This window comes from Coccinella septempunctata, chromosome 4, assembly GCF_907165205.1.
Source record: "Coccinella septempunctata chromosome 4, icCocSept1.1, whole genome shotgun sequence".
In the NCBI taxonomy this organism is placed as follows: Eukaryota; Metazoa; Arthropoda; class Insecta; order Coleoptera; family Coccinellidae; genus Coccinella; species Coccinella septempunctata.
In genome coordinates, this window is record NC_058192.1 from 15,503,754 (window position 1) to 15,529,705 (window position 25,952).

The following is a 25,952-nucleotide window of genomic DNA, read 5'->3' on the forward strand; positions in this document are numbered from 1 at the left end:
TTTAGTGATATACAGACGGAAGGTTGATTTCATCGGGGAAGGTTTGGGCATCCCCTTCACCGGGATCTACAGCCGCAGCGGTTAATCTTCGCTAGAGTAATATCCTAGACCCTGATACGTTGAAGGAATCCCTCATATGCAGATAATACTGAATAAACAAGGAGTAATTCCACCAGTTGGCGGTTAAATATGAGTAAATTAGTATCTTTCCCGTCATAGGTCTAGCATTCGGCGGACGTTAATTGAATGCGAAAATTATTAATTTATCATACGCTTTAATTTAATATTTGCAACTGAATGAAGGCATGCAGAGGTTGATGATTTTAATTCTCAAATTCTCTGAGTTCGGGTTTATGATGTGGTCTTTTCAGAAAGAATATTTCATAATGGAATGGAGATTTCTGAATCCCTGCTGGTTCTAATTAATTCAGGTGCAACAGAACGAAACCGTTATGGATAGTCTTCTATAAATATTTTCTTGTCTGTAGAGTAAAACAAACCATCGACTTCAACAGGGATACACAGAAAAAAGGGAAACAAATCGAAATAAAATATTTCACAACTTGAAAATTTGTTATGATCAGGATATTTGTCAGCCAGCTATGTGAAGCTGGCACACTCAAATGCGAATTTTGAAACCAAAAGTCGTTTGCCCATCGTAGGTCCATGTTTGTCTACCCGCTTTTTTCATTTGTCCAGGCACCGTTTTAGAGATACCTATCGGAAAAGAACTTTTTTAGGTGACCTTCGAAAAATCCTGAAAAAGCTGGGTTCAGTTAAAAATTCGTCAAGACCGAACGCTTGCACCGAAATACTCTTTCAGAACATGTTTCACATTTCCATCTACCGTTAAATTTATTGAGAGATAAACGACTCGAAAACTGACCTTTGAAAAATCCTGAAAAGAATGGGTTCAGTTAAAAATTCGTCAAGACCGAACGGTTGCGTCGAGATGGATGAAATTCTCAGATTTATCACTAGAAAAGTTGCACTTTCAGAATGTATCACATTTCCATCTACGGTTACTTTTATTGAGAGATAAAAGACTCGAAAGCTGATCTTCGAAAAATCCTGAAAAAGATGAGTTCAGTTAAAATTTCGTCAAGACCGAACGGTTGCGCCGAGATGGATGGAATTCTCAGATTTTTTACTAGAAAAGTTGCTCTTTCAGAATATGTATCACATTTCCATCTACGGTTACTTTTATTGAAAAATAAACGACTCGAAAGCTGACCTTCGAAAAATCATGAAAAAGATGGGTTCAGTTAATAATTCATCCAGACCGAACGGTTGCACCTAGATGGATAAAATTCTCTGATTTACTACTAGAAGAGTTGCTCTTTTAGAATATGTATCACATTCAGATCTACGATAATAATGCTGCAAGAAAAACTACTTGACAGTTGACTTTTGAAAAATTCCCAAAAAGTTGGATTAAGTTAAAACTTCCTCGAGATCGCACGGTTGCGCCGAGATGGGTGAGCTTTTCAGATTTATTACTAGAAGAATTGCTCTATCAGAATATGTATCACATTCAGATCTACGATAATTATCCTGGTAGAAAAACTACTCGAAAGCTAACCGTCGAAAAAATCCCTAAAAGTTGGGTTCAGTTAAAACTTCCTCAAGACCGAACGGTTGCTCCGGGGTGGATGAAATGTCTAGATTCATCACTAGAAGGGTTACTCTTTCAGTTTTTAGTATGTCTTACATTTAAATCTACTATGATTTCACTTATAAATACCTAACAATAAAGTTGATAGATGGACAAATTAAAACACACCCTAAGATTTATGTGAATTGATGAAGATATTTCTAATTAACTTCTTGATTGATTTTGATCTCTATAAAATTGAAACTTCCATAAAAAATGATTGATTTGATAGTGCATAATTTTCCCTTTATGCGAAAAATGTAGTTAGATACATACTTTAATTATTCTGTGTAATTATACTGCTTTAGAAGGGTAATCCAATTGTCGGAAACAATGTTGAATTACACTTCCTCCCTAGTTTTCCCCACCGTTTACTACAATGCCAACCCTGAATTTGGGTTAATTCACCCATCAGGTCAGATTTTCATATTGTATGGTATACCGGATCATTTCCGGCTACTCCGGTATCCCCTAAGCCCAAGAATTCCAAATGAGACGCAGACCTACGACCTGTTGCCAATCCATCTTTTACGGGTTAACGGCTGAGCAGGACTGCAGAACTAGTACAATTTGCCTGTGCCGCAGCTAAACACAGGTTCCCGTAGGACTCGTTTCCGATTCTGGCGAATCCACCATGAGTTAATTATAGTAGGTACGAGCTGAAACTTTGAAATTGCTTTCTTACCGTGGCGGACAACTAGTTAATCAAACATTCGCTCGTCCTAATATTCCAAAATGGAGGGTTTGCTCTAGACTCTAGAGTATGAGTGCAACTCTCGGCAAGTTTTCAATTTATCGCGTTAATAAAGGTGAAAACTTCACGGAGTTTTTCCTAGATTGAATGAGTCCATTTTATAAGCATCAGTTTTTTCTGAGATATCATATTGAATCATTTTCGACTTTATGTTCGGATGGTTATGAAGTTAGGTGATATATTTTGTCCTTGATTGGGCTCCGCAAATTTTATTGTTTTGAATTTTTTTCAGATCAATTGGGGTCCATATTCACGAAGAGTATACAAGGTGATTCACGTATTTGCGAGACCATAGAGTGCTCAAACCTTGTGCATAATATTCCTTATTTTTCTGAAATAGGAGTAATCCCTATCTTATGAGAAATTGATAAAAAAATTCAAATCTTCGACTGAAAAGTGTTTTCTTTTTTCCAAGATGAGAAAAAACCAATAATGGTAAGTTTGAACGCTTCTAAGAAGATATAATCCAGTTTAAAATTCCCATAGACTTTACATGGGAAAATCATGTTTTTATGCGTAGTTGCAAGTTGCACTACAAAACTTCAAAAACATGCTTACCCCGCAAAATGATTTTACCATGTGAAGTATATGGAAAGTTCCGGATTTCAGTTCTAGACATTTGCGACCCATAGTATAAAATTCATCTGTGATATCTCCTTTTGGTCTTTCAAACTTTTAAATATTTTACATTAGCAAACTTCACGAGGTTGGTGCTGCTTCTCTTAATGAGAAAGCAGAAGTGGAAGTGATGAATTCTTTTCATATTATTTCGTAAAACAAACTATGAAGCTTTTCCACCGCTGTTTTTGACTCTCTGCCAATCAACTTTCCTCTGCTCTCTCAACTTTTCAACTACACTGGAAATATGTTCACTGTTAATAACGTAATGTTAATATTCTTGGGTTTCATTCCATTTTCATGTCTGAATATTTCTGGTGGCATGGCATCGAAGATATAGACACACGAGGTTGACTTAAGTTATACAATGGGAAGTGAAAATGTCGAACAATATTTCAAAAGATGATAGAACATAAAAAAAGTGGTCTTCCTCTATTGAACTCATTTTTGGAACTCATTAAGGGTGCTACAACCCTTGGAAAGTACCTAAACTAATCAGTTTTTTTAGCATTGGATACTTCTGAAATTGGAAAAATAGATACCTAATAAATTCAAATTTGAAGTATTATTTGAGGATACCAAGACACTCCATTTGCTTATGATTCTAGTTATTAAGTGGCTAGTCATCCTCGTCTGGACCAATTTCTCCTGTTACCATAGTGTGTCAGATGATATGTAGAAAAATAGTATTCCTTAGAGCTTTCCCTGAAAGAGGTACTCCTGATGAATCGTTCAAAAATAACCGTTTTGAGGGATTCAAGTCTGGAGATAGATATATGTATGCTGTTAAGAGTATGACCTTAAGGTGTACCAAAATTGTCGACCAGTAGGTACTTCTAAATAGCATCTTAGCACAGGTAACAGAAATCTCCTGAGTATATGAAAAATTAGGTGGAGTTAAGGACTCTAAAGCCATGGATATGCCTAAACATTTCAGAATTTCCACTTATACATATACTACCATCTGCCAATCCTTCGCCTAATTGAAAATGTTGTCCTTGACCTATTTGGAACAAAAATCCAGGACGATTGTTTTTCAGATCAACTCTGAGCTATCACAAATAGAGGAATTGTGACACAAATATTAGTTTGATGTATTTCCGTTGGAATACAACCTTCAAAACTCTCCCAAAAGGGGAAGGATCCTTCAGAGCAAGCGTCCTGAATACATTCTACCTAGGATATGCCTGAAAAAAAATTCTCTTTACCTTCTGGCACTGCACTGGAGGTCAATAAAAAATTGACACAAGCAGCTCCGGTTCCGTGGCCAGCAACTGTCACGTTGGTAGGATCACCTCCAAAGGAAGCTACGTTCTCCTGGATCCAATGCAAGGCAGCAATCTGGTCCATCAGCCCATAATTAGCAGGCGACCGACTGTAAGGATCGGTATTCGCATTCAGGAATCCTGAAAAAAGAGAAGGTTGAATTACACATTCACATTACGCAGCTGTAGGTCAGATGGAGAGATGTGAATAAAGATCCATAAACAATTATTGCTAGAGCGAGAAAGAAGAACTTATTTCAATTAAAATCTGACGGAAATAATTTCCTGAACAAATCTTCAATCTCCAACTAGTGATATAAGGTACCTATATCTTCTGGACACTGATGATACATTCTTTGGAGATTCTCCAACAGCTGAGGACCAATATAATCAACTCATTGTTATAATTTAGTGAAAATAAAGAATTAGTGGATCGATGTAATCTATATTCTTATGTAGGTACTGTTGTCATTCGAAAGTTTTTTCTTGCCTCTTGAGACGCTTTTACTCTTGAAAGCGTCCCAGTTTAAAGAGTGTTAACTGAAGATGGGAACAAACTGCAATCCCTTGTTCGATAACATAAATATTTCGTAAAAAGAAATATTTAAAATATGCACCGCTTCTGAGATATATGTAGTGTCAAAAATAGGAACTTTCCATAGGTTCTAGTTCATGGAATCAAAATTGTATGGGATATTTTCTCGAAATTACTAAATATTCTTCCACCTAGATCTTAGTTCAGTTATTATTCCATGGGTAAGCACCCATCAAAATCACCCCAACTTCTCGTGAGATGAGAATTTGCAGCTGAAACTCTCATTTTCTGAATCCATGGAATGTTGATCAAAAAAGAAGGTACACCTGGTCATATTGTCTAAAGCAAAACGCCTCAAAGAATAAAGCCTAATAAAGTAGAAAACCCTGAGGAATTATCAGATAAATAATCAAAACTATGAGAAGTATTTATACATTTGTACCTATTGTTTTGGCAGTCGTTGTGCGGTAAGCTGAAAGCAGTAGGTAATTCATCTGATTCTTTTGTTTAGAATGAGAAATACTATTAACTTATCGGAAATTTTAACGGAATACCTCTTGCTCTTTCACTCTAATCAACGAAAACGTGATAAATGTTCCTTTTCCATTTTCGACATCCTACATCTCAAAAGAGATACATATTTAACCCCATGTTACTTCTCGGAATATTATTGCTTGCTGATAAGAAATCACCCGCATTTTTGACGCATCTAGAGTATACACACTGTAGAATTTGATTCGATGTCGAGTAAGTATTGCTAACAAGTTCAGTCTATTGCCTGTTATGGTTGAACGGAAAAACATCGCTCACCGCAATAGTTACACATACATTTAATTCTATGATTTTTCACGCACGTTCCACGCCTGTAACTTCGCGTCCCTAGGTACATTTATGGGTATTTCGCCTCTGGTGTCAGGGAAAGTGACACTGGAAATGTTCGCTATCGTTGCAAACCTCAAATGACCGATTTTACATCTAGAAATCTCATCGGTATGTAAACATCCATTGGTTCGAACATCGCTAAGCGTGAACCTGCCGTCGAAAATACCCGTGTCCGATGGGCCCCCATATAGTCTGCCTGGCCGAGCCAACAAGTCATACGATCAAGCGATGCAATCGGCCAGCAGGGCCGCAAAATTGCCTAATTACATAGCTGCTAATTTTCATAGGTCGGACGATCGGAGCGAAACACGGTGTTGAATTTTGTTCTCTCACCCGTCATTGATTCCACCGAATTTCGTTTAATTGCCACCCGATAATGAGCCTCGCTGGAGATGAATTGATTCAGTTATCCGTTCAACATACATATGATTGGAAATATGATTTTGGCGAGGTCTTTTAGAATTTACGATGTGAATGATTCACCAACTTTGTGAAGGGAACTTCGAAAAGTTCTCCGCTCTACAACACAAAGAAGAGTGTAGCTTATTTTGGGGCACTCAAGGGAGCTTCGTTAAGAAATTCATCGACTCTTACGATTTACCGCAATGTAAAGTGGTTCAATTTCAATTTCCAATCGAATCAGAGTGATTTCCTGGAAAATAGCTTAAAATAAACATACATATATTCATTTCAATGAACTAGAAATAACTCCAGAATAATAAGTGGAACATCGAGAAAAACATTCACAGCGATGCTGAGTAGAAAGGGAGATTGGGAAATGGAACACACCGCTATACTATTGAATAGTATAAAGATGATTCCAAAACCGCGACAGGCACTAGCGCAAGAGTATCAGGGGCTGGCAGATGCTCTCTTTCACTAGACTGCTGTCCAAACGTCTTTCAGGCAAAAATAATTTGCAATCGACAGATGTTTGGGGATGAACCTATAAGGAAACCATCAGAAATACGACATAGCATATTCTGACAGTCAGGTTGCCATCATCGGGGCATCCATGTCCTCGATTCTAAGATGGTATGTGAGTGCCGAAGAAAATTGAACGAAATAGCCAAGAAAAGCAAGGTCTGTTTAGTCTGGGTTTCCGATCACTTGATAATCAAGGGTAATAAAGAGCCCAGTACGCTTACCAGGAAAGGGGCATAACTCCTATCATTAGCTTTGAACATATCTGTGATATAGGAAACTGTACCTACAAGAAACCGTTTCAGGACAAGAAAAAACCAAAAGAGAAACAACCTGTAGAAGTCTTCCTAAAACGTTCCTTGGGAACTTCAACAACGCGAAACCTGAGAAGTATCTGGATCTTAGCAAGAATATGCCAGATCCTCTTGATGGATTCTTCCAAGGCCATTGTTGCCTCAGGAAGCACCTTAAGATAATGATCTAGCAGAAACTGACAAGTGCAGAATCTGTGAGAAGGAGGAAGAAACTCCAGATCACCTGTTGACAGAATGCCTCGCCATTGCAAGCTAACTCAAAAAAATTCTTTGGACGAGAAAGAACCCTCCTTTAAGCCAGACCAGATACCAAAGTTTGGTTAGAACTATGAAGCCATATGGCGATTAGACTACAAAGCGGTGAAAACATCTCTGATGGGGGCACTGTAGATCTTAGGTAGCAGTGCAACGAAAACTCAGTAAACCTACAACTCTCTTACCGAAAGAGTGTATCTGCTGAACAAGGTTTCGAACCAATATGTTCTCTGGAGAACAGAATTGATGGCCTTACTACCAAGGGACAGTTTCGTTTTTGTGCAAACAAAATCTGCATTCATCACCGTTATGAGCTAGGTTTATTTTGAACACTTAAGGTGTCACAGCCTACAGTGAACTGTTCAAATGTTATAAAGTGCCTTTGGACCTTCTTGACGCTAGTAAGAGGCTTTTGTTAAGCTTTGATTCAAATCAAGACTTTACAGTGCTTTGACCTGAACGGAGGAGATAGACAAGGAGGCACAGGAAAAGTTTCAGGCTTAGCTCCTTTACTCCACTGGTGGAGTACCACAGGGGACAGTTTTAGGCCCCATCTTGTTTCTGGTTTACATCAATAGCCTAACTCAGATAGTGAATTTCCAAGGACATATTGTATGTTATGCAGATGATACAGCCATAGTATTCAAGGGAAAATCTTGGAAAGAAGTACATAATAATGCTGAGACTAATATGCAGAAATTTCAATGCTGGTTGAATAATAACCTGTTAAGTATGAATATGGATAAAACAAAGTACATGGAATTTTCTCTGATATCTGGCGAACATCCTACTGAGATGAAATTTCACATACATAAAAATACTTGTAATAACAAAGATGGAAATAATTGCTCCTGTCCTTCTATAGAAAAAGCTGAAACTGTTAGGTATCTGGTAATTTTGATTGATCATCACTTGCGATGGGATAAACAGACTTCCAATGTTGCTGAAAGATTGCGACTTCTCCTCTATAAATTCTATAGGCTAAGAGATATTCTTTCTAGAAAAAACTTATTAACTGTATACAAAGCTCTGGCTGAGTCAATTATACAATATTGCATTATGGTGTGGGGTGGTACTTTCGACAACTCATTAAGGCATTTACAAACAACCCAGAATTCAATAGTTAAAATCATATTTAGGAAAGAAAGGCTTTTTCCAACTGACCAACTGTACCTAGAGACAGGGATACTCAATGTGAGATCTATATATAGTTATCAATGCTTAAAATGGATGTTCTCGAATATGAATAAGTACAACATTATCACAGTTAAAACAACCAGATCTACTGAAAACCGAAATGTTGGTATCCCCCTCTTCAGAAAGGCACATACACAGCGTTTCCTCCTTTACTTTGGTCCAAAGCTGTATAACCTGCTTCCTGCACATCTGAGAAATGTGAGCAACTTCAGGCAGATCAAAACGGACCTCAAAAGCTATATCATAAGTAATCCTTCGATTTTTGATATTTTCTAGACGATCGTGATGAACTTTCTTTCTTTTCTCCTTTGCGCCCACCCCTCCTTTCTGCTGTCTCTTCTATTTTTCTAAGTTGTTGAAGAGTAATTGTTTTCCTTTTGTTTCTTTTATAAAAATATGCCACATGTATTGAATGCAGCTCATCCAAGGGCGAGTGAGGGGCACAATACAGGCAATATGCCTAGGTGCATTTCACCGTCCGGGATGGTGTGAACATTTATCGTTTATATTAAAAGTTTTTTCTGTACACACACGGAAACAAATAAATGTTATTATTATTATTAAATGTTATTATTATTTATTGTGGCCAACTGCTGCCTGTCTTTCGCCTAATTGGAAAATTATTATTCCCTCGTCTTATCACCTCCTCTTCTCACGTTTGAAAGCTCTATGACTTATTTTGCAGACGTACTGTTCTGTGACTTTCTTCCCCGAAGTTGTTCTGGCTTTTTAACATTTTCCATATTGTCTTTATTCACCTACTTTGCTATTCGCGAATTTTTCAGAGCTATCAGCTGTACCAAGGTCCTCAAGTTGACCCATCGATGACAAAAGTCATTCTGGAAACTCAACGTCGTATTTGCAGCTTCACGTCACGAAGTCATGATCCGAGTCTCATTGTCCACTGGTGAATTGATAAAACTTTCAGCAATTCTCTCAATAGAGACGTACTCATCAAAAGGTGAAAGAATTACATATGTGTCTTGAAAATATTTGGAATTCGAACTTGGTATTGTTGAGTTCATTCGAAAGGTTTTATTGGAAACTACAAAGATATCTAGAGGATGAACTGTTTAGTTTCGGAAAGTATGTGGTAACTCAGAAATTTCCCTCTCAGCCGAATGCACCTCAACGCTATCTTCCGATACGAATTGCAATTTCTATCGAATCCCAATCCCGATGCTTTTTAAACATCGAAACCCGCAAAATTCGATTCGCCCGAAAGTTCGGCGTGAGATTTTCCGCATTTCAATCAGATTTCGATTGCGAAATAACTGCAGTTACGTTATACACACCGTCCGAGTATATGCATCGGGCCACGAAATAGATTCCTGAACCTCTGTTCGGATCCATCGAATACGGTTATTTGTACGGTTGAGTAACAACCGAAATCCGTAGCTAACCCTCTTAAGCCAAGTTTAGGTTTGATAATTACAGTTGTTTCCGCATTGTACGCTTACGATAGACGATGGTCCTTATTACCTAACCCACATAATGTGTAATCTTAGCAGTTGGCTAGGGGACAAATTCAAACAAGCGACCTAAAGTAACAGTCGAAGTCAATAAAGGCGGAGATCTTAAACCGTTAATTTATAACGCTTAAGTGTCCAGATATTTGTACCCTGTATAAATGAAATTCATGTACATTGTTAGTATTCTCCAGCATAGAAAAGATACTACTTCAAAGTAATGGTTGATCCATATTTGTAATTTCTGGTGAAATATAACTGGAAAACCATTAAAACATCTGTTTTGTGGGAACATTCCTGGCCAATAAAAGTTCATGTCATTGTTGTGTCATTATAGCTTCAGATACTCTGATAGCATAAAACTTTTTGAAGCCATTACCCTAAATGCTCATTGAATCCAAATTTTAATGAACGATGATCTTGTATGGAAAATGCTGGTCATAAAATATGCGTGCTTGGTCTCATGGTTGAAAATTTTTATTGGATTCATTTTCATCATAATGTAATGAAACTGACACTATACAAGGTCAGTCTTTGACTCGTACAAATATTCTAACAGTAGATTCTTGAAGTCAAAGAAAACACTTTTTTCCTTTGCCATTTTTTCCGATTAGGCCCTGATAACATGATATAGTCATTTTAAATTTTCATAATGAGCTGTGCCACCTCTGGAAAAACAAAATTACCTTCAGAATAACAAGCTAAATCTATTTCACTACACATCTGTGGATCTTCCAAACAGAGATGTATTCAGCTAAAGTACCCAATTTTTCAAATTTCACAGATACTTTTTAATTTTCGAACATCAAATTACTAGAAAACGGCGGAATCATACGGGAAAATATGAGAAATACTTTTTTTTTCACCAGATAGCGTTCAACTCAGTTTCAAGTGCTGGATTCTTTGAATTTTTGTTATTTTTATGGTGCTTGATGGTTATGATGGGAAACGTGGGAGATATCTTTTGTTCGAAGACTCATCAAATAAATGAAAAACTTTATTACAACATTCATCTCATTCGATAGAACCATTTTTGAGATAGAACTGAAAATAACATTTTTTTATGATTTTTCAACTGCCTGTGTCTTTTGAACTGAGCCGATTCGGAAAAAATGGTAAAGGAAAAAGGCGTTTCCTTTGACCTCAAGAATCTGCTGTTAAAATATTCGTACGAGTCAAAGACTCGCCCTGTACATACCAACTATTTTTGAATTTTAAAAATCCCTTGTTGTAATGAACATTTGGAAAACCGAAAAACATCCGAATTTTACTTCATAATGGTACTTCATTAGATAACCAGCATGGACTACCAATTGAAAACTTCTTCGGTTCAGAGTAAATAAATTGAGCTCCTTCGTCAGTAAACATCGAGAATTGTGATTCAATAGTCTGGAGAGCAATATTCAGTTTCAGATGAATCCAACAATGAAATCCTTTCTCCGATTGGAAAAAATAATCATAAGATTGCTAAACCCAATAAAAGGAAAAGATATTGAGATCTCTGGAGTTTAATTATAGATATCAGAGAATTGTTTACAGACCAAAAAAATTGTATTATCAATGTTACATTGCCATAATCAAACTCCGAAATGATCTTCAGAATCAAATAACTTCTTATAACTTCTTACTTCATATACCTTGGGGGCTTTCGTTATCAAATAACCCATTTTAATTATATTCTTCGCCCTGTTTCGAAATGAATCAGGGAACTTTTTTAATTTCAAGTTTTCTTGAAGAAGATAAAGCAGTCGATGAAACGAGAAGGAGATCGCGACTTTACCAATGGCTGTGCTTGTTGCGTTGGAACCCTTTGGAAATTTGGTTTCCGAGGAAAGCACCTTTGAGCAGAGTTTTTAATTTTCTGGGAAATATTCATAGCAAAAATTCCATTTATGTTTGGCATTCCATTCAAGCGAGGACGGTACGTAATGAATTTTATAATGAGTCACCTAGAGTGCGCTAGGACCGGCGACTCGAAGAAAATGAAAGAAATTTTCCGATGAAGATTTAAATTCTGATTGCTCTTGTAAAAGTCATGCTGAAGGATTGTGATGGAGATTTTCGCGTTCTGTGGCGCTTGAACGATTTCTTTAACAAGGGTCAGCTTATGCAAAGCTTAAAGACGCTTGTTCTGAGCTATCCCCAAACCGAAGAACATTCATTCTAAGGCCCGTATTAATAGTCAGATCGCGGAAGTAGCACAGATTACAAAAATAACTTTCTGTAAGCTGTGGGAAGTAGTGCCATCGATGTAGGACACTCTAGCTTTACAAACAGCAGAACCCTGGATGTAACACCTGACTGCAGCTTCCATCCTATAGCATGAGGCCCACACCTTGTGAGATATCACCCACAGGACCAGAGTATCCTCAATACTTCAAACTTGAGGGGGAGTAGGAGTTTCTATCTTTGGAGTTGGGTAAGTCAACGAGATGGCGTGAAACTGCGTTGAGGACAAGAGAAATTATCACAGAGTGAATCAATGCAAAAAATCGCAATAAAAAAATACACAAGATATTATGGTCATGTTGTCAATCTTTGTTGTACCTCATGGATGGAGGGTCTTGTGGTTGAGGTGTTAGTAGAAATGGTAATGATGGGTAACCATTATCCCCAACAAGACGCCCATCCACTACATGTTGTGTGTACCTCATGTGAACTTTGAAAGATCCCGGAGTCGCGCATGCTTTCTGCCCATCTTGGGACAACATCCAAAAATTCTGTACTAGACCCAACAATGGCTTGGACATTAATTGAAAAGTCTGATTTTCTGTTACGATAAACTTGAAATCGATTTCGTCGTAGTAGTTGACCACATCTCCTATGGATTTCACATTGACTTTAATAATGCCGATTTTTGGAAGCATAAAAGACAATTAAATTACTGTTAGTTCACAAAGCAAACCAACCCAACATTCCTTCGAGATCATCTTGAGTCAGGGTTCGACTATACTCAAAATTTGACGTTCCCAAAACCTATCTTGAGATAATTCGAGGACTTTAGTCACATTTATTATTAAACGCCTACTCAAGTGAGATCGCCGATTGAGACGCCATCTTGACAGAGTCCCAAGTCGAATTTATTTATTAGACTGGTGTCTCAAGATGTTACTTAAGACATTCTCAATACTTGAGATTTGACTATTAATACGGGCCTAAATTCGTGACGAAATTTCTGTATGTAACGCTTCCTTGTCAACACATTATAAGTTGCAACATTTCCCGATTAAGTATTCATGTCAACAATAGATAAGTTGGTAGCAGAGACTGACCTGATGAGTAAAATGACAATCCATAAAAAGCAGCCGTAAGACAAAAATTCCATTCGGTATACAACACACTTCAACATCGATTTGTCACGAAGAACGGATAAAATTCGTATAAATTCCCAAGCATGCAGAAACTCAAACGATCCAAGTGGAATTTCCATCTCAACACTCCGGATCCAGAAGCGGGAAGATCAGGAACAAACCCGCATTTGTCTCCGATGGGATACGAAAAAGTCCGAAATCTGTCCACCTATAAAAGTTACACCAGTTTAACCGCATTTGAATCCTCAAACGGTCATATCTCATCCCGGCCAAAGTTTTACACGGCCGTTTTTGTGTTTTATTTCGGCGTCCGAACGAATGTATTGTTTGAGGTCAGGTAGGGCTGAGCTTCTGTTGCTTCGCATACGAAAATTGACGTATTTCCCGCTCACATTCGCTCCCGTGCCGATCATAAATCTGTATTACGTTTTGTTCTGGTGCATTTGGCGTCTTGAATTCGTTGTGTGTATGTGTGTTATCCTGTATTTATGGGGTTCGGTATCACGTGTTTACTCCGCGGCGCGAAATATCCGAGATTCGGCAGTAATTTATAGTTAACCATAATACGGGAGTTATTTAGGGTGGTTTGGGGTCGGGTCTTGACTGCCGAGGTTCTGCGGGGGCGTCTTCCTTCGTCATCCATTGTTATTGGTTGGTTAGCATGTGTTTGATAACTCGTTCTCTTGGTGGAGGAGGGAAAACAATTCTGAGCAGGCATATCCAATTTTTTCCAGGAAAAAAAGAGATTTGGTGGATTGGATTCGATTGAAGATTGAAATTACTTCGGAAGAAAAAGTTGAGGGAATCATCAATTTGCTTCGATCAGAACCTATTTGTTTTTTGAAGAGAATTAGGAACATTTTCACTCATTTTCTTCAATTACGTACACTAACTAAACTAAAAATACCGTAAGTGATAGCAAGAACACTTCACGAATGAGCTGGTAACATTCTACGAACTTTTCTTTATCCATTTTCTCTACCTCAATTGAAGTATCAATTTCCCGCAACAGTGGGGAAAAAACTCACTTTCCACTAATAGCAGGAAAGTGATACTTTTGAAAAGGGGTATATTTTAAGGGGTGTTGCGTTGCATTGCGACGTTGAGTTTCCTTCCTCACTACCTCATACCTCATTTGCTGACTTTTCCTATGTGGTAAAGATCTTGGCAAGTGTCCCGTTAGCAGTCCTACCATTACCCCAAGCTCAGCTTCAGTCTGAGCTTTCTGATATAGATCGTATCGCAAAGAACCCCCGACTTTCTTAATCCAGCGCCCTTAGAGTGGCTTGGCTGTACATTTTGATATAGATTCGCACCCCCCTTAGCTTCCTTTTGAGACACCCTTGAGGACAAGTGTAATCAGATGTTGTCTTATCATTTTTTTGAGTGAAAATATTATACCCAAATGGGTAACGATAGAGCAATTCTATTTTAGGAACCGAAAATTTACTCATGTCTCCCTAACCCATGAGAGACTTGAGCAGGAGGTGAAAGAGATTTGACCATAAGTTTGTTTATAAGGAAAAAATTGAAAGAAAACAATTTCCAATGACCAACGATTGTCTATGTAAAGGTTCTCATCATCAGATGTATCAGCGTATGAAATACATACTTTCTATTTCAGAGTCACTCTCACTCATGTCCGAGATGTTTCTTCTTTTTTTGAACCTTTATATATTTTTCATAAATATTTATATTATCCAATTTAAAACTATTAACTAAGCTCAGTGCACGAAACTTGGACCACTGATTATGTCTCCCGACCATAGCATGGGTCAAGACTCCCGCACTCCCTTTTAGTCTGTTCAATAGATGTTTTTTTGAAACATTATAAAAAAGGCTCATCCTTTGTGAAACAATAATTATCAATTAAAGCAATAAAATTCAATAACACCGCACACTTATTGAACTTTTCAGACAGTGTAACAAACTAAAATTATTAAATTTCTTACTTCCTAACAACAAAATCACGTTCAACCCTCTCACTCCCGAGCTGTTCTGATGGCGGCCAAAATTGAGCAGCCACTAGTCGTGCCTTGTTAAGAGTATGTCACAAGCTATTCACGATACCAGTAGCACGAAATTTGAATTGAAATATTTGAGGTGGTTCAAGTCTCCTACCTAAGCAAATCTCCCGGAGTCCCTCTACACCATTTATGTGATTTTTTTCAATTGATTTACGAAGTTCCTCGTTGTGAGATAGTCGTTAATGAATTCGTCGGGTGTGTAGAAATGGAATATGGTGTGGCATTGAATCCTAGGCTTTTACCAGAGTGAATTTGCTTTTGTCGTTTTTTTATTATATTTTGATTCGTTGTCCAAATTAAAAATGGCTAAGCACAACTTATACTAAATGTAAGGTTTTTTCACCAAAATCAGTTTCTGGAAGTTTTGATTGAGTTGAATATCCATCCATATTATTTCATGTTTTTTTTTCAGTTTTCACAAAGGTAAGAATTATGAGCTCCAACTCGAAAATAAAAAGAATCCTACTACAAGAGTTTTCGGAACCATGCACTTGCATGTCTGTCCTTCACTGACGTCAATCATTATTCCATCTTCCTATTGTTCATGCAGACCTCGTAAGTTTAACAAACTCAGTATTGCTAAAATGGGATTGATGAACTTGTTATTTTCTCGAAAAATCTTGGCACATTTGAAAATAAAAACAATAACAGGTCGATAAAATTATAATACATTTTATAATTTTAATTTTGTTTCAATTTACAGGATTCTAAAGAAAATAAGTGTTTTTTCTCATATGACAATATATTTACTATAAGAATCTCCTCTTGAATATTCGAGTAAGCCAGCGGAATAAAAATGAATACAATTCTCAGAGCGTAAAAGCGACGAAAACATGTTTCAATATCAGAACGGAAACGTCGACATGAAAGTAGTTCACGTTTCGATAAATCCAAATATTTCGGCAACACGAGAAACTACGAGACAGAGTTTCATGGAAACTCGCTCTTCCGATTTTAGCGACCTGCACCACCTGGGATTTTCCACCCGTGCGGGAAATTATCCTGGACGAAGTGAAAGTATGCAGATGTTGCCAAACGTCCTTATATTTGGGCTTGAGGTGTTTGCGATCAGGAAACCATGTATTGGAGCATTTTCAAATTAGTTTATTGGACTAGTTTAACGATTACCCTACGCAATATGTGCCATAGGAAAAGAAACAAAAATTTTCGAGTAAAAAGAATATACTTTTGTACAATCTCTCAGATTGGAGTATGAGCCATCAGGGGAACGTGTGATAAATTTGACGCTATCAATCATTCCCCTAAACTTTTCAATTTCCTCTCTACCCAGCCATTGGTGCCAGAGTGCTCCAAACTCAATAGGACACTGAACAAAAGAATCAGAATTTTTGATCAATAGACTTTCCACACAAGATGCTTCAGGAATTCATACCAGTAGAGGACCAGTCCCCAAGTAGCTATTCTTGAGGGAGTTGAATCTAGTGCTGGAAAAAATACATGCTTTGCTCTAACAAAACTGAAATACAAATTACAAAGTACAATTTCGCGTGTATTTGGAATACGTAATACAAAATATTTCCAAGTTGCGTTTTTGAAATATAAAATACAAATTACAGTATAACTGTTTCCATTTAAAATACAGAATACAAATCACAAAATACAGTCTGGTGTTGTGTGAATAAATTACAACTAGTCCAACCTATAGCCGATTGATAGGTAAAAGAAGAATTTCCTTTCAGGAACACAAAATTTCAAATGTGTCATTAGATAGACTCTTGTTGGGAAATAAAAAGAACCTGCTAAAGAAAACAATCTTTCTACAGGACCTTTTAAACTTTTTTTAAGTTGAGGAAAGAGATGATAGTCGGATGGAGCCAAATCTGGTGAATAAGGGGGCTGTTCTAATCATTCAAACCCTAAATCACGAATTTTTTGCATGCCAATATGAGATTTGTGTGCAGGGGCGTTGTCCTGCAAAAACAAAATACCTTTGGATAGCTTTCCGTGTCTTTTTCCTTAATTTTTTTCCTGTAGAGTGGTCAGTAATGTCGAATAGTAATCTCCGGTTTTTGTTTTACCCTTATCCAAAAAATCAATCATGATTACTCCATGGTAATCCCAAAAAACTGAAGCAAGAACTTTTCCAGCAGATTTTTGGACACAAAACGTCTTAGGTATTGTAGAACCAGAGTGTAGCAATAATTCCATCGACTGTTGCTTTGTTTCTGGATTGTAGAAATGTACCCAAGTCTCATCCATAGTAAAAATTCGGTTCAAGAAGTCTACATCGTTTTCAAATCGAGCAAAGATCGAACGCGATGCTTCTACCTTTGCACGCTTTTGGTCAACATTCAAACATTTGGGGATCCATTTTGCAGCAATTTTTCTCATGTCCAAATTGACATGATCTATATGATGAACGCGATCGTATGAAAGATACAGTGCTTCAGATATCCGTTTCGGACCAATTCGACGGTCTGATAAAATCATGTCATGAACTGCATCGATATTTTCGGGGACTGACACATAAACTGGCCTTCCCGATCGGTCATCATCTTCAATGGAAAATTTACCTCTTTTGAAGTTTGCAGTCCAATTTTTCACGGTCGCATACGAAGGACATTGACCACCAAGGGTATTAAGCATGTCTTCGTAAATCTGCTTGCCTCTTAACCCTTTTAAATACACGTACTTGATGATGGCTCGATACTCCAATTTTTCGATTTTCACAATTTCGGAGGACATCTTCTTTCTTTTAATTTATTGCATAACTTTGGTTTACTTTTTTGACCTCAAAGTTCACAGTGACACTTCTAATGAGTTATTGTTCGTTGCTATGGTAACGTATAACTAGGATGATAACATGACGCCAATATGGCTTCATTTTCTTCAGGAGTCTCATCAAACGTTTTTTCTAAACTCTCTCTAAGTTGTGAAACTGGTACCGGCTATGATCTTTGTCATGTATGTTATGTCGTCGGTTTTTTCTCTCTATATTTCTTCGTATCTTTAGCTCAGGATATTTTCGGAATGAATAAGATTATCTTACGAGTTCTGCTACCACATCAGCAGTGATGCAGTGAAGACACTTAACGTAGACGGCCTTCGTCTTTTTAGGGCATTAATTTACGCCGGATTCTTCCGGGTTACTGTCGGAGGATGGTGATCGTTTCTCATCCAGATTAAGATCATCGGCGTCTTGTCGGTACGAAATGTATCAATTTTGTAACGTTGGCAATGACTGGTAATTTATTTCTAAGGAAACCCGGATTGGATTCAGATTGCAAAAACAAGAGATCCCGTTTAATTCAGAACGATGAGCTCATGCCTTGTCGAGATTCTTGGAAAATAGGAATCCAAGGAGCGGACACACTGGAGGGTACATTTCAGTGACATTTCATTTAGTAATATTACAATTTCAACTCGCATCCATACTACCGAATGGAAATAGGTTTTGTCATTTGAAATTAGGTATTTCTTTTTACTTCTCTTCCATTTATCAACCCAATATTTCGTTATTAGCTGGAGTAAGGTATATATCAGCGTGTATAAAGTTCAATTTTTCGGGCACATAATACATAGCCTCACTTCCTTGTCGTTTTTGAGCTCAATTGATTGTATTCTCAATTCTTTCTTTTCGAATTCTCCGGAACAATTTAGAAATATTTAATAATTGATTCAGTTGCTGATCAAATAACTTTATCTCCTTTAATTCTGCAATAGAACAACGACATATTGTTATGCCTCCCTTAGGATAGTTTAATAGACTAAAGGCGAGTCTATGCAAGAATAAAATAAAATGAGAAACAAAATAAGAAAAGAGACTCTTATTGAAAGATGGCCTTCACGTAATCGCTTCCTTGTTTTGTTCCCTATTTTATTTGGTGTTTCAGGGCTCTAACTGAATAACCCTGAAAATCTATATTAATTCTGTGATGAACTGTGTAGGAGTGATAGAGCAACACTCGCTGGTTTTAAAGGATGTGGAATATACGTAGGTATAGCTACTTACATATGCAGTCAAGGGTATTACAAGTAAATTAACTTATGTTGAACCTATTGAATTATTTGTTTCGTGTGAAACAATGAGTTTCTCATTCCTCAGAATAATACCTGGTAGTATTTTCGAAACGAGTGAAGATTACGTTCGCTAAAATAGTTTTACATTTTCTCGTATACATCGATTTCGTGTGAAATCTGTTTGTAGCAGCCGAGAATTCTCCAGAGAATTTACTCGAGTATTCATGCGCCGTGAATTCTTAACTGTTACATACACATTTTCGGTAGAATGCACTGTTCAGTTGCATACAAAGTAACCTCTTGATATCGATTGATTCCATACAATGTTCATACGAAAACTAACATCCTGATAACAAAACTAAACTTTTGTTTTGTCTCTCAGAATGTTTGTTTTCTGGTCTCAACTAAGTCGATATTGAAATTAGATACAAGGAACAGAATTAGGATTTCGCGACCCTTAATTATAAAACAGAAAACTGTTATTAAACAGTTTTTCTGTATCGACAGTACGTTTCTAGCGCCATCTCATTGTAAAACGTGTTTTCACTGACCAAAATATAGTCTGTTTTTTTGATACTAGAGTTATGAGGGCGTTTCCTATCTTTCTACTCTATAATCTTTGCTATGAACCTTATTTCCACAAATGTTGTAGGCATTTCATAACCTAATGCCTAATCTATTTGAATACAGGCAACTCGATTGAGATGAGTCTTTGCGGTTAACCGAACGTTTCAATATCCCGTATACTTTTATTTTGTCGATGAAAGGAAAACCATTAGTAGCTCTGAATAGCTGCATGACTGGAGACCAGAATTAATTGCACTCGATATTCGTTTGATCCTCGATACCGACATGAAAGGACCTCTTCAGATTATTGGCAGAATGTGGCTTTCGACGCAAACAAAACTTGAGTTTTAATTACCATGGAATTGAAGATGCATCTTCTGTAATCATTTAATCTTGAAACAGGATAATAAAGAGCAGAGGTGGAATTTTTGTTGAAGAACAAACTCAATCCCCTTGTTCCAAGCGATTCTGATGTTAGTAAATCAACTCTTATAGCTACTTCGGTAATTATTCATTGAAGAATTTCTAAAAAAGAAGGTCTATTAAATTACTGAATTACATAATAGAAGGGATGGATATCCATGGAACAATTCGAAAGAAAATGGAAGAAATTCAAATAGAGATCTGGGAAAATTGAATTTATCCCATTTCGAATTACATGATTCTTAATAAAGAGAATTTTTTCACTACTACATTAGATGAAGGTATCGTGACTGCGAAACACGTGGTAAAAAAACTCAACGTTAATGAAATCAATTAATTTAGTTCTTCAGTTCCATTTCTGGAAAACTTCCAGCATTTTCTCGAATGAGTTGTCCTATAGGAATCTGAATTATTTTTGCAAAAAACCATCGCGGGAGAAAACCCTCCGTAACAATTCACATAATATGGAGCGTGTCGAGATGAAGTGAAAACTATATAACAACTCTTCGGACTTATGTTGCGAACTCTTTGCCAATTTCCTAACAGAAAAATTCGGTAACAATCTGGCCAACTCCAATCAGTCCCCTGTTCAAGGTGGCAACTTTTCTTTCTCCCTAATTGTTGAAGTTGCCGCTAGCACGGGCAGATATAAAAATGTAGTAATTTGGGACGACCGGAACACTGCGTCCCAAATTGAATTTCCTGCTGGTTGCGATCGATTAAATCTTCGAGTAAGACATCGGAGGATTTTCGGCTATAATTTAGCCAGAGAAAATTGTTTCACCGATATTATATTGCTGGCTACAGAAAACGATGAGATGAAAATTTTTTGCGGAGATCGAATGGAAAATATTGCAATACTGTGAACATTCGATTACCGGTAGATTCGGGTGACTTGGGACAATTACCCCCCCTTGCAGATTTCTTTGTTTCTTACCATTTATGAGTGAAGGGACAAACTTATAAGATTGTGTAGGGTTTTTTCGATTTGTTTAACAATTAATTCCTGTTGAGTTTGCCGTGAGCAGAGCGTTTGAATTGACAGGAAAAATTAACGAATTCAGGAGAGTAAAAGCGTTTTTTTATGGCCCTTTCTAGAGACCTGTACATGTGTTTCACTTTGTGCATGTGTAATTTTTTTTTGGATACGAGGGATATTGGGAAATTAGTTAAAAATAAGATTGTTTACAAATCAAACGACAACACGGATCTCATTCATTTATTTTGTTCTTTCATAGGGTGACTTGGGACAATGCCGAATAGATAAAAGCGGCGCATTGGCAGAAGGAAATATGCCGATTTTTCGCAGGATATCATTATTTACGTTATTTCCACAAAGGAATCACCAAAGAATGAAAGAATTCAAATTTCCCTTGTTTCGTTTAGTTTTTCTACATTTGAGTTGCAATATATTTACTTTCGCAGTAATAGGGGTTTATCATTCAATTTCCTCACCGAATTTCAACTATATAATCACAAATTTTGATTTTTCAAAACTATACACCGTCCCAAGTCACCTATTTCATTTGAGAGTTGAGAAATCAATAGATTTTAACTTGTGTTCCAAGCCTCCTAAATCGGTGGGTGACTTGGGACAAGTATATTTCATTTTTTTCAAAATTTATATCCGAATTCTGAAGCATGGTATACATATATTCTAATCAATAGTCTGAGTCATGAAGCATATTAGAACCTCTTTTTCAGATAAAAATAGGTCACCGTTTTGAAAATATGACAAGTTGAATTCAACAATCGTCCCAAGTCACCCGAATCTAAGGTAGCTGTGATGTTAATTTTATTAGAAATATTCCTTATAACATTTACTAAAAGCAGTAACAGAAAATATTATCATAACAATATACAGGGTAATTCATTAAGGGACCAAAATTGATGAAATACCAATATCTTTGGAGTGACTAGACTAGACTCTAGACTAGACTAGACTCTAGACTAGACTCTAGACTAGACTCTAGACTAGACTAGACTATACTAGACTAGACTAGAGTTTGCGATTTTGACAAGTCAGAAGGTAATGTTGCTTGGCTTTGAATTCTTTCATTAGGTAAGAGATATAGCACTGCATTTGAAAATTACCACAAAAATCACAAGTTATAATGAATTGATGTGACGGATCTTCCATGAAAATCTACAATCGAACTAAAACAGATTTATATTATTTTCACTAAAATGAACAATAACGGTATAACGTGCATCCAAATGAAGATGATATTGTGAAAGCGAAACACGTGTAGCGGTTAAACAACTTATGTTAGTGAAAATCATATGATGCTGTTTTTAGTTGTTATTATATGATTCCGACTTCTGAAATCAACTATGAATGCCCTTACTGAATCTTGGGTCACGTTTACGGAAGTTACAATGTTGTAATGGAGTAGTTTTTAATTTCAGCGCCAACCTCAATTGGAATTATTCTTCGAACCTTTTTTCTCGACCAAATCGGAGATTATTCACAACTATTTGCGCATTTTATGGCTGTTCAATTTTTGATCTATGTAGATACTATAGATTTAACGCAGTACAGTTGTCTTTATTTTCGTTCGGATACATACGATATCATGAGATTGAAAAAACCTCTCATAAATCAAAAGAAACGCCAGCCAATTACAGCTGAATTCACTATCAGACTGAATGAATGACATAGTTCTCTTTCATTTTTGGAAATAATTTCATAGAAGGACAAAACTATCGAGTCCTCCTAATTTGTTACGTGTGTGCAACCCAAGGGCAGTGGAAGCTAAACGTAAACTGTTCAGCAGAAATAAATTTTAGGAATGATACACCAAATCACATTTGGCTTTTTCTCTTGTGACTGTGAAACTCCATCTCGATAATTATCAGTCAAGAAGTTCACAATTCACAGGTTCTTATCCAATACCTTCAATTCATTACTATCAGGTTTATTGTAAAGAGTATCCTGACTGAGATATCTACCGAAGAGTTCAGATATTCGCCGAAATTTCGCATCATATAAATTTTCCACTCGGTACTCCTGATCCTAAAAAGAGCATTAATATGTGAGGATCGTAAAGGATGTCTGAAGAAATGCCGTAGGCGGCGTGCTTTATTTCCACCAGAATAAACAGACTCCCCTAAAGTGAGCCAAAGCAATATATCATATTAAGCTTTATAGAAAACTAATTTCGACAAAGATTTACTAAACTTTCGAAACCCAAATATTTGCTCGTTCAACTCAGACTCCGGTAATTCGAGTAAGGTGAGTTTGAGGGCCTACCCATGCGTTTCAATATCCAGTTTATTATTTATTCTGTCGATGAAAGGAGAACCATTAGCACAGTTCTGAATAGCCGCATGACTGAAGCGCCGACTAATTGCACTCGATTTCCGTTTGATCGTCGATACCAACATGAAAAGGCCTCTTTAGAATTGGTACTGACAGTATGTGGCTTTCCCGGTAATTTAAAATCCAAGAATTAATTATCCCGGATTTGAAGAAGCGTCATCAGTGATTTATCAGTCTGAAAACGGATTTCCGAATTACAGATGTGGTTCGCTAGGAAAAAACGACCATGCTGAAGCAGGGGAAGTTGGCATGCATAGGAAATCCTTGATGGAGAAAGGGTTAATCTTTTTATCCAGGCTAATTGATGAATGATTTGTCAATAACGTGGAATCGCATCATTATCGGGTAAATTTCGAATTTCGAAGGCCATCCATATTCGTAGAATATATGGTGTTAAAGTTGAACGAAGATTATTAGTATTATAGATTATAATGTCACAGCAAAAATCATTCACCTGTCGAAGTGCAACACAGCAACAACTTCATTAATAATGAGGCAAGCCTTTAATTTTTCTCGAAAACTGGTGAAATTATCGGGTTCATACAATATCACCTATATTATGAACGAATGATTTGTACAGGGTGCGCAAAATTCGTTGTCTACTGAGAGGATCTCGAGAACTATAGCAGCTAAAACAAAACGGATGACATATTTCCGAGCTCATTTTCGGAGAAACAAAGAATGGTGAAAAGCGCAGCCTCCTACGATACTTCGTTTTTGAGTTTCAGAATTTCGTAAAGTTCTCATAACTCTTTTGTCCTTGAATATACAAATCTGAAACTTGAACCTTCTGCAGGCACTTTTTTAAGTAGAATCCACTGATGAGCTCAAAATATTTCTTCATTTCGAATCATTAGGTGAACTTTAATTTTTTTAAATGCAAACTTTTATTGAATTTGTTATTTTTGAATTGGAAAAAATCTTTTGACAGTAGATTCTACGTATGGAAGTGCCTAAGAAGGTTCAAGTTTTAGATCTGTAACTTCAAAGACAAAAAAGTTATGAGAACTTTTCGGAATCGTCAAAATCTCAATTTTTATTTATTACTCGAAATCTAAAAATGATAGGCCGATTCTGTTTTCAGATTTGAATTAGTCATGAAAAAAGAGCTCGAGAATGAGTCATCCGTTTCTTCTAACTGCTTTAGTTCTCGATATAACCTCAGTAGACAACGAATTTTGCCCAGCTTGTACATCCAACTTCCTAATCGAAATTCAAAAAGCTACCATTTTATTTTATATCGGTATATTTATATGAGGTGTCTCCTCTTTGAATAGTTCCTTGAATTTATGCAATTTATACGAACAGTTCATATCCTGAGTGAATTTCGAATTAACTTGATGGTATCTTATATGAGTAATACTGTCTATAAATAACAGAGAATTCATTTAACAAACTTTAAAGAACTATAACTAATATAATTAATTATATTTCGAAAGGTAAATAATTAGAATAAATTACCTGGTACATTAAGTAGAGTATTAGATTAAAATATTCCGCTTACACAAAACGTTATGGACCACGAGAGTTCTAGATTTTTGAGACACTCACATGAGACTCGAGACGAGACGAGACATGAGACGAGACATGAGACGAGACATGAGACGAGAATTCATTTCTTATCGGCAAGACGAGACGAGATTGGAGTGGGGTCTCGTCTCGTTGGTTTCGTGTGTCTCACTATTCATCAAGTATCGTCCACATCAATTCAATATTAATAGAAATATCGAATACAATAAAGTTAAAGTTGACCTGTGGGCCATTTGGAATGAAATTTTCCTTGTCTGAAGATTATTTTCAAAATTTATGTCTACGGAACAACATTCAACATTCGTCTTTTTTGTCTGAGTTTATGTAGTTGCATAAGACAAAATCTCATTGCACACTATTCCCTATTTCTGTTCTCAGCTCGGCTATTCAGCGGTATCCTGAAATGGGCGAAGCCCTCGGGCCACGTGCTATACGTTTTTTATCTGACGAGCTTTCAATTATGTTTTATGACTCCGTTGTCGGTTCTATTCTCTTATTGTTGCGGAGGAGCCTGAGCCGAAAAGCTCCATAATCTCCTTTACTTGAGCGATTCTAACGTCCTTACTTTGTTTTATAGATAGATCGTTCGTGGAGAGAAAACACGAGCTTGGAGAGTACGATCCTTGGAAGTTAACAGCGAAATCTCAGTTGCAGATTTAAACCGTAGATTGAATTCGCATAGCTGATATCTAAAAAATATGATTGTTTCAACGTCAAAGGGTATAATAAGACTAACATCGTTTCTTAAGAGGAGTCTGATGATATTATAACTCTTTTTTCATTTCAATGCATGTTCCAATCTAAGAAAGTATATGCAGTAATAACACACTATTGTTTGTACTTCAGCAGGTCTGATGATAGCGTATAGTTATAACCGAAATGAATCACTGAATCAAAGTTTTCTTTCGAACAACAATAGTGTGT

General features: G+C 36.7%; 1 protein-coding gene across 1 annotated transcript in view; it reads right to left on the reverse strand.

The window, feature by feature from the left end:
• Positions 1–25,952, reverse strand: part of LOC123311437 (neuroligin-4, Y-linked) — a 381,697-nt gene that overhangs the window by 56,923 nt on the left and 298,822 nt on the right. Inside the window, exon 3 of the mRNA XM_044895388.1 lies at positions 4,235–4,432. Coding sequence (XP_044751323.1) covers positions 4,235–4,432 — 198 coding nt within the window. The remainder of the gene's footprint in view (positions 1–4,234; positions 4,433–25,952) is intronic.